The 10,000-nt window shown below is 39.6% G+C and overlaps 2 protein-coding genes across 2 annotated transcripts in view; both read left to right on the plus strand.

The window, feature by feature from the left end:
- LOC101848013 (endoglucanase 4) overlaps nucleotides 1–1,832 on the plus strand; it is a gene marked incomplete in the record, with an annotated part of 21,455 nt that extends 19,623 nt beyond the window's left edge. The window contains 2 exon segments of the mRNA XM_005111812.3: nucleotides 96–286; nucleotides 1,572–1,832. Of these exon segments, the coding sequence (XP_005111869.2) occupies nucleotides 96–286; nucleotides 1,572–1,684 (304 nt within the window).
- Nucleotides 1,833–7,499: 5,667 nt separating this feature from the next.
- The window catches only part of LOC101848255 (endoglucanase 4), a 16,779-nt gene continuing 14,278 nt past the window's right edge, over nucleotides 7,500–10,000 (plus strand). The window contains exons 1-3 of the mRNA XM_005111813.2: nucleotides 7,500–7,576; nucleotides 8,659–8,836; nucleotides 9,366–9,486. Of these exons, the coding sequence (XP_005111870.1) occupies nucleotides 7,572–7,576; nucleotides 8,659–8,836; nucleotides 9,366–9,486 (304 nt within the window). The 5' untranslated portion in view covers nucleotides 7,500–7,571. The remainder of the gene's footprint in view (nucleotides 7,577–8,658; nucleotides 8,837–9,365; nucleotides 9,487–10,000) is intronic.

A 10,000-nucleotide genomic window follows, 5' to 3' on the forward strand; every position in this document is an offset into this window, starting at 1 on the left:
ATGATGATGATGATGATGATGATAAATGGAAGGGGAAATAATATCCAAATAGAATGGACAATGTTATGCACGTTTTATGTAAATGGCGCCCACAGCTCATGTCCGAACCTACCAGCTCCGTGTGGTCCTTTCGTGATGTCCAGTAAAGAGCCAAACGTGCACACACTGTACGGTGCCCTGGTGGGTGGTCCTGACCAATCAGATGGCTATACCGATGACCGGTCCAACTACGTCAACAACGAGGTGGCCACAGACTACAACGCTGGGTTCACCACGGCTGTTGCTGGTGAGTTGGTGTCTGTGTGTGTGTGTTTATCACAAGTGTGGCCCGCGAGTCAATGGAAACGGAACAAAAACCCGCTGGAAACCTGCCCGTTTTGGACTCACTGTTGTCAAATCGGAAACGTTCGCTTTTGTTTCAGCTGGAATTGTTGCTGCTGCTGTTTCTTTTAGTGTTGGTTTGGCAGCTCTGTCAATTCTTTTTTTTTGTGTTGAGATTGATTATCTGGTCTTCGATACCGTCTCCTTTAAATGTTGGCAATTTGGTTGTTTTATGGCTTTTTTCGTGTTATTACTTGTTTTAAATGGGATTTTTTCCCAATGAAAATATAAACGTACTTTTAATAAATCGTTTTCTTGTTATTGAGAGTTATGATTATTTTTTGGCTTTTACATGCTGGATCTTTTAATGAAAAGCCTTAGGATCATGCGGGGACTATGAAAGTAATTTTTTTGTGGGAACACTAGATCGACACAATTTAGATTATAAGGATGCGGGTTTCGACCGGCATGCATTGCCAACATCCAAGCAAAAAGACGCAAATACTCGATACGAGTCCTCCGCTCTCGGGACATGAACTCAGGTCTTTTGTTTAAGGCAGCGAGGCGTTTGGCCGCTACACGATAGACGCCGGCACACTTCTTTTGGAGAGGCGAGAGATTTCTTTGGCGAAATGTCCAGGCAAACGAAGAGACTATTCTAATTGTGGTTGTGGGAGCAGGATGAGTCGGTCTGTAGAATATAGCCTTCATTTTCCACCCCTACCTCAACACACTAGCAAGACGTTAAACAGTTCCTATTATATTTAAACAGAAAAGTGAAAACTTAAGCATCTATATTATAATACTATGTACTAAGAAGAACATACAATGTCATATTTGCTCTCATGTATTGGCTCCTCTTTCTCTCCTTTTTCTTTGCTTTTGCTCTATATTTTTCACATCCCCAGTGGAATGGCTTTGACCATGTATTTAGATAGCGGTTTACTTCAACCCTCCTTGCCCGGTCTCACCTGGGCTGTATAATGTATATATTTCAGCTGAAAGTAGGACAGTATAAGTAAACATCTGAGGTATACAGAAATGAAGCTGGGATCTCTCTTTGTGCAGGAAAAAGAACCTGACAATAATATATTCCCAAGGCCAGTCCTTTTGCCTTTTCAGCAATTCCCCTTTACTACTGAGTTCAGGGTTCCACTTTCATATCAGCCCTCGGCACAGTTGTAGAGCGTTTAAGTCATATAATTATAAATAAGACAGACCTACTCTTCATTATGTTATCTGTTTCCCAGGCTTGAAGTCTCTCTGGCTGCGCAGTGAACATCCAGAACAGACTGGAACTGCGACGTGTCCTTACGCATCCGGCAGTGGCGGAACTGGTGGTGGAATGGTCATAGGACGCTGAGACAAGCTCACAGAGAACTCTCTAGCCCTTAAGAAGAAGTTGATGGCTATATTTTTCGCCCCTTATCTTCTTTTAAGATATAATTTGCCGAATAAATAAATAATTTGAATTTAGATTATTTGCACATTAAAAATCATTTATACTTTGATGTACTCGATCTTCTTTGAATTAAAGATTTGTTATTCTGCTTTGATTTCCTATTTGGCAGACAGCCTTGCACTTGGGCCAGTGGGCTCAGTCTCAAAATGGCCTCTCAGAGACTGGTAGGACTCTGAGCTTTTAAAGACACACGAAAAGTCAGACCTTCGACATAGCACTCAAGAGGAATGAGAAATAGTAGATATTTGATAGCGTTTTCTAATGGTCGTTTTATTTTATTAATGGTTAATGGAGTTCAAATGTACCATCTAAAATACGTGGGGCTAGTTTTATTTGCAGGTTGTGTTGTTTTCTTTTTTTTGGTGGGGAGGGTACGTTCAGAAAAGGGGTCTTCAGGCAGATCACAATTACATATTAAAATTGATAAGCAATTCGTATGTTAAATTGTTTTTAAAGCACTCAGTTTCAAGGACATGTTTATGTCACAGAAAACTATAAAGAGAAAAAGACCTCTTCAAGTCTTGTGGTACCACAATTCAGGAAAATTAATCTAAAGAAACAGAGTAGTTAGAAGAAAATGCAGTGCATTAGCCAAAAAATGAAAATTGCCAAAACAATAGAATAAAGTCGGTCCAGGAGACCCATCTTCAGCCCTCCCTGCACCGCACAACCAAAGGTGACCTTACCGACTACCAAAGCGTGTATCTCGCTGAATCTGCTGATATCTTTTTAGGCCAAGGGTTATGTCCCCTGAATTATATCGGGCGAAAGTTTCCTTACAGGATGCCTACTTTCTGGTATAACTAATTCTCTCTCTCTCTCTCTCTCTCTCTCTCTCTCTCTCTCTCTCTCTCTCTCTCCCCCCATCTCTCTCTCCCTCTCTCTCTCCCTCTCTATCTGTCTGTCTGTCTGTTCCTCATTTCAAAAGGTGTCTGAACTTTCCTCTGCTAACAAAATCTACATCCTGCGATTACGTAATGTTGTGTATTGTGAGTATGGCCTTTTGCATCTTGACAGACAACTATAAAGAAGTGTACATGATACAGTCTGGGCCCTATAGTCACAGAGAACATGTAGTGTTCAAGTACTACTTTCCTCCCTTTTGATCTTGTCTTCCCTAATGATTCAAAATTTTAAAAAGACAACGTTACTTTGCTTTCTATGCTGTGATATCGGTTTATTCTAAACCTTCAAGAATATTTCATTCTGGGGCTAGTAATATTATGACTTTTTTTCTTTAAAATACACTCTAATCGTTGGCATACTGCAAAACAATAACTCTCTGGCTGTATTTCGTCTGAATCGCTTGGCACTGCTTGTAAATGGAGTGTAATTTGAAAATGCTGTGCAAGGCGGCTACCTATTGTTCTTATACAGGTCCATCACTGACCATCAATGATTTATTTATAGAGGCACCAGCCATCCATGTCCAGGTGCTGTTTTAGCCTCTTATACAGATGGACGTCCGGGAGTGTGCCATTATGTGTGACTACCGCATGGAGGGATGAGAAAAGTGGTAGTTGGAAAAGTGGTTGATTTGAATAGATGACTCGACTTACGAGTGTATTATCTTTGTCGAACCTGTTAGAACACGCACTAGGAGAAAGGGATGATGCAACTTTCTGATGCCATACTGCCTGGATACCTGGAGGAGTCATCTCTGACTCAGAGGTTGACGTGTAATGACCCACCATCTCTCACGGTCGCGAGCTGCCGTTGCACATTCTGCCATATCCAGGCCAGTCCATGTTCTTATGTTGTCTATCCATGCCTTCCTCTGCCAAGTGGTAATAAAGGAAACAAATACATAATTTGTAAAAAATGAATTCTAAGAAAAGAAAAAATGTAAAGAAAAACAACCCTACGTATCAAACGTTATGTTTTCTTGCCAGCAATCCCGTAACAAAATAACTCCATCAAAGAAAAACAATCTTTAAAAATGTGAGCGTTGTAATAAGCCATGCAGAACACCAGCACTCACACATGGATAATATGTCAATATTACGTTGGATGACGTCTTTGAAGAGACGTGAAGATGTCTAGACAGGGCGAACATAAACGACCAACACACTTGTCTAGTGTTACAGTTACTATGAACAAATACGACAAAACTAGAATATAACAGGCAAGATAGTCAGAAGAGACATCAGTTTCATAAGGTTTTCAGTCTCGTTTCAAAATGATAAGATTGACCTTTTCAGGGTCGGTCAAACACAAATGTTTTACCTAGAATGCATAATGTATAAAAAAACATCCTTTTCCACACTCATGTCAGTTTTCATGGACAAACTATTCAGATAACATATCTACTATCACCATACTTATTTACTCCATCCCTGCACCATCAGGTTCATAAGGCGGAGAGCAGTCGATGACACACTAGGCTGTCCCTGGCTTTATCCTCGAATCTTAACACGTCAAGGCCCTGGGTGATTGCCTCATCACTGATTGTGCCTTTATAACAAACAGTTGGTATATCTATCTATCTATCTATCTATCTATCTATCTATCTATCTATCTATCTATCTATCTGTCTGTCTGTCTGTCTCTCTGTCCGTCTGTGTGTCTGCCTGTCTGTCTGTCTGTCAGGATGCCTACTTTATGGTATAACTAATTCTCTCTCTCCATCCCTCTCTCTTTCTCTTTCTCTCTGTGTGTGTGTGTCTCTCTCTATCTATCTGTCTGTCTGTCTGTCTGTCTGTCTGTCTGTATGTCTATCTATCTATCCATCTATCTTGAGATATAAGACGAGAAGCTAAACTTTCCAGACGGTCTTGGTGCAAGCCCTATAAGATGAACATTTATTGCCCAGTAAGGCGCTCAACTACTGCGGTTAATGTCACTGCAACTTCTGCTGCAGTTGCCATACTATTTCTGCCGCTATTTTTCTTGTTGCTAAACTATTACTACTACTACTACTACTACTACTACTACTACTACTACTACTACTACTACTACTTCTACCCCTTTCCCTACTTCTATGCGCCTTCTCTCTTTTTCTCTCGCTATGTGCCACAGTAACTCACACACACGCGTTCGCACACTCCCCCTCCCCCTCAAGCTCACACGCATACGCACTCACACTCTCAGAAATAGATAAATACTTTCGACCACGAATAAACTGGCTGATTCTCTATTTCTCTATTGTCTGTCTGCCCATCAATTTTCCCTCCATCTTTCTTCTCTTCTCTGACCTCCTTCCTCTCTTTACGTTGTTTGCTGTCATATTAACAGTACATAAAATGAAGGGTTCAAAAGGGGGAGGGGGGTTAAAAAATATCAGGTTTTAAAAAAATATTGTGAGTTATGGTGTGGTTTAGATAGTGTTTACTCACGTCATTTGGTCCGTCTTAGTGCGCAGGTCACCCAAAACCAGGCGTGGAAAATAAGTTATACAATGGAAAAATATGAGATGTGAAGCATTTCATTTGCTTTTTTTTTTCTTCAAAAAATGCCCAAAACTAACATCCTTTGTTTTTCCCTTGTGCGTTTATGTCTGTCCACGTGATCTCTGAGAAGGTCGGGTCAATCAGATTTTTGTCCTGAGTTGTTTGTTGAGACGGAAACACATGAGGTCAAAACATTGACCCTAGATTCGTTATATGACACATACGCATTAAATGGAAGAAGTCAGAAATGCAATAAAAGCCAAATGTGACCACTGAAGAGTTTTTCACTGTCATGTAATAGATCGTGACCATGAAAACTGGCGTCTGTGGGGAATGGATTAGCTGGTTCGCTATCATCGCACGTAAAAGACATGAGTTTGATTCCCTTGCGGGTAACATTTTTATTGATTTTCTCCGTCTTTCTTCTGGGACGTTGTATCCCTCTTGGCCCGAGTTTGCCCTCAGTCTGACTTCTAAATTAATCTTAATTGAGTCGAGGGGGAGGGGGGCGTAAAACATCAACAATTATTTTTACAGTGGCTATGGAATTATTGCTGTGTTCTGTCAGCATTGTTTAAAAGCAGTTTACTTTTCTTAAATAGGTATAAATAGCTTTTAGATCGTCGGGTCCAGCTTGAAGGTCAGGTGGGGTTATAACGATGAGGTTTACCAATGGTTACTTGACCTCTGATTTACCTCGATATGACTGACTCGGTGGGCACACACTTACAAAAAACAAATGAGACAGAGAGTGCAAGTCTATTGTGGCGCAGTACACGCATCAAGTGTAGAAAATTTGGAGCTCTAATTGGCACGAGGTCGCTTTCTGATTGGCTGTTACTTCTGGTAGGTCAGATTGTACCCCTTCCCCGCCCCGAAAAAAAACCCTCAGATTTTGAAAGGTAGAGCCAAAATCGAAAAAAATATTCTTTTTTAAAGGAAACAAGTTGGAGCAGTGACGTTGGCCCTGTTGAAATGGCCGTTATTTGCATGTGTGCACTAGTTTCATTCTTGTGTTTTGAAATAATTGATGGCTCATGTGCTCCAAAACGCTTGTTCACAGATAATATGACGTGATTTAAAACAAAATCTTAACAAACAAACGACCCCCACCCCCGAATATAGCTTATATATCCTTCAGAAAAAAAAAGAAGAAAAAAACCTCCAACAAAGACTCTCGTCTGCTATTTTCAGTAGCCTTGACTTATTTCTCGGGAGCAGAATTTTAAACTATTCATAATATAAGCAAGCGTTTATCTGTACAATTCTCCGTTAAAAAACAGCCACACGCGGCTTCCAAGATAAGACTGGACGAAACCAACTTGGCACCAAAGCAAAACGCTGCCGCAAAGATAACCGCTGTCATTGTGTCAACTGCACCAAACTACTGGACAATTTTTCACATGCCCACGTTTTTTGTTTTTCAGACTTTGTGGATTCAGGTAATACAGAAAGATTTTCTGTCATTTCAGTCTCTTACTGTCATTTAGTAAGAACAAAATCGTGAGAAACATCCTCAAGTGTTTTATTCTTCGGATATTATTTACTACCATGTGACCTATGCTTGTATTGAACGACATTGGCTCTTTAGGAGGAAGCCATGTCGAGCAAAATAAAGATGGCTCTTACCCATGGGATTGTCTATAGATCTAGTCCATAAAGCATTCTAAAATGTTTCTGGTTAAATTAAAGAAAACAATAGCAATCAAATAAATGCTATGGTCGAATCTCAATTTATTACTCTTATCGAGCAAGTCTTAACATAACGTTGTCACCTGGAAAAATGGCATTTTAACACATGAGCTTCTTGCCATAACTACCCCCCCCCCTCCGCCAAAAAAAATTTAAAAAATTACCGCTGTGGAACCTAAAAAAACAACAACAGAACAAAACAAAGAACAAAACAAGAAATAAAACAATACCAAAACAAACAAGAACAACAAAAAAAATCAAGGACATTCTTGGGTTGTTTTTTTTGGTCCATATCCTAAGCGTTTGTAGAGGTTGTTGTGGCGAGGTAGTCTCAACTCTCCATTTTTTCCTTTTTTGTCGGTCACCCAATATGCCCCCCCCCCCCACCCCGTTCAAATTCTTTAATAACCGTCTATTATCATCGGTCAGCATACCTCTCTTCATCTGAATAAGCACAAAGATACGTAATTTCTTATCTTGTTGCTTTGACGGTATTTTTCAAGAATGTCACGTTTTCAAATATATTTTAGTGCTCTCTGACTTAAATTGCTGCCTACATTTTAAAAATCCTAATCTTTTGGATTCTACCTTGACCCCATTTTTAAAGCGTCGTCTAAAACAGTCACGTTTCCCATGTATCTCAAATAAATAGATGAGGGTTTGAAGCCTACAGCATTCAGGTGAAAGACAGAAGTATTCACCACAAAATGAGGTAAGACTGTACCCTTGTGAACATTTAGAACAGTTTTACTTTCTATACAGCCATAATGATAGAATTATCAAGTTTCAGATATGCGATAACACTTCCACGCAATAATGATTGTTTTAAAAAGATCTAAATGTCCAAACAAATCGAGACTTTTTTTCTTCTCTGCGTTCCCCTGTTAGACTTGGATGGTATTTGAGACTCATGGGTAATATATATGTTGACAACATGTACTTAACTGTGAACAAAACATATTTGTGGACATTTTTATTTATTCTGCTTCTACTTTATTGTTGTTACAAGTTCTGCCACTTTTCTGAACGGCTTCATTTTAACGATCTGAAAATGTCTAATGCCGTGAGGAAGTCTGGTTAGTGATGCATTAATCCAAAAATATAAACAAAAAGTAATTGAACCCTTATAAATAAATAATAAGATATTGTCTCCCATCCACATCTCTGAGCCATATGCATGCCGCGTCTTGTGTTCGTCTTGTATACGTCTTATGTACGTCTTTTGTACGTAGCGGGAAAATTGTATGTACATTGTATGTAAATAATGTGTACGTCTTGTGTACATCGCGTGTAAATTTGTGTACATCATGTGTATGTCATGTGTACAATTTGTGTACATCATGTGTATGTCATGTGTACAATTTGTGTACATCATGTGTATGTCATGTGTACAATTTGTGTACATCATGTGTATGTCATGTGTACAATTTGTGTACATCATGTGTATGTCATGTGTACAATTTGTGTACGTCATGTGTATGTCATGTGTACAATTTGTGTACATCATGTGTATGTCATGTGTACAATTTGTGTACATCATGTGTATGTCATGTGTACAATTTGTGTACGTCATGTGTATGTCATGTGTACAATTTGTGTACATCATGTGTATGTCATGTGTACAATTTGTGTACATCGTGTGTATGTCATGTGTACAATTTGTGTACATCATGTGTATGTCATGTGTACAATTTGTGTACGTCTCGTGGTCGTTGTGTGTACTTCTCGTGTACGTCATGTGTACGTCATGTGTACTTTTTGCCCTCCGTAAATCACCTGTATCTCGTCTGCCAGGTGTTTCGTGGTGCTAGCCGTCCTGGCGTTGGCGGCTACGGCTTTGGCTAACATCAATGTGCCGATCAAGAACCACTGGAACGGCGGGTTCCAGGGAGAGGCCTGCTTTATCGTCAACGTCACGGTCCACACATGGGCCATCCACTTGATGTTTGACAGGGAAATCCAAAGCCTTGATGTACGTCCTTGATTGTCCGTCGTCTGTATTTATGTATTATGTATATGAATATTTAAGTAAACAAAATGCCCGGCTTACTAGTCGAATCGCGCACTTGATTGTTGGCAGAAGTGGAAGAACACGAGATTGTTAACTTTTAGACAGACACCATTCATTCATATTTTAAGTTTGGAGTTCAAGCTCCTTTTCAAAACTCAATTAGTTCTCACAATTTTTTTGTGTTTTCTTTTGGGTGAAAATGTTATGGGTTTAACGCTTCTATTAGGTTATTTAAGAGGCGGGACCTCCGAGTTTAACGTCCATCTCCGAAAGGACCGAACCAAATGGGAATGTAAAGTACCTTTCCCAAGGACACAATGTCAGACTGATCTGAGGCTCGAACCCCTGAACCTGCAACCTCATGATTACGAGTCCTACAGCCTAAACACTAGGCTACCGGAGCCACTTTTTCTTTTGGGTGCCTTATAACTAAAAGGTATTGAGAGTGTTGAAAAGAAACATTTTTTTCTTATCACTTTGTCTCGGACAGGCATACGTTGCTGACGTCTCCCGCAAACTTAACGGAGGTAAAGAGTATGTCCTCACCAGCAAAAGTTTCAACCAGGACCAACACCACGGAGACAGATTGTGTGTCCAGTTCACCGGACATGGTGAGTAAGTCAGGCTCTAGATAGTGTACAATCTTCCTAGCATTTCTAAGAACATCATAATTTTCTCAGACTCGGGTCAAGTATTTTGTAACATCTTCTGGGAATTGAAGTTAAATACAGACCCAGACTGGGATGTAACTTCGTGTTTCAGGGCCTAGTTATTCTTTGCGGTAATAGACAGATCACAGCCCCCTTTTTCCTGCGATGATAAAAACGATATTTCAGTTATATAAGAATTAAAAGAGTTTTGAAAAGGATTTTGAACTCCAAACTTCAAAGATGAATGAATGGTGCTTGGCTAAAAGTTAACAATCCCTTGTTCTTCTACTTCCGCCAATAAACAAGTGCATTTTGTCTAATTAGATAAAAAATATTCAAAACATAATCCAGAAATATAAACAGACAATCATGACGTACACCAAGGCTTTGGAAGATGAAAATAAAATAGAAGCAACAGAAATGTGAGAAAATCGTGGAAGGAAAAGAAATTAAACGAGGTAGTGCTTGACGAAGT

This window comes from Aplysia californica, unplaced genomic scaffold, assembly GCF_000002075.1.
Source record: "Aplysia californica isolate F4 #8 unplaced genomic scaffold, AplCal3.0 scaffold01130, whole genome shotgun sequence".
Lineage (NCBI taxonomy): Eukaryota > Metazoa > Mollusca > Gastropoda > Aplysiida > Aplysiidae > Aplysia > Aplysia californica.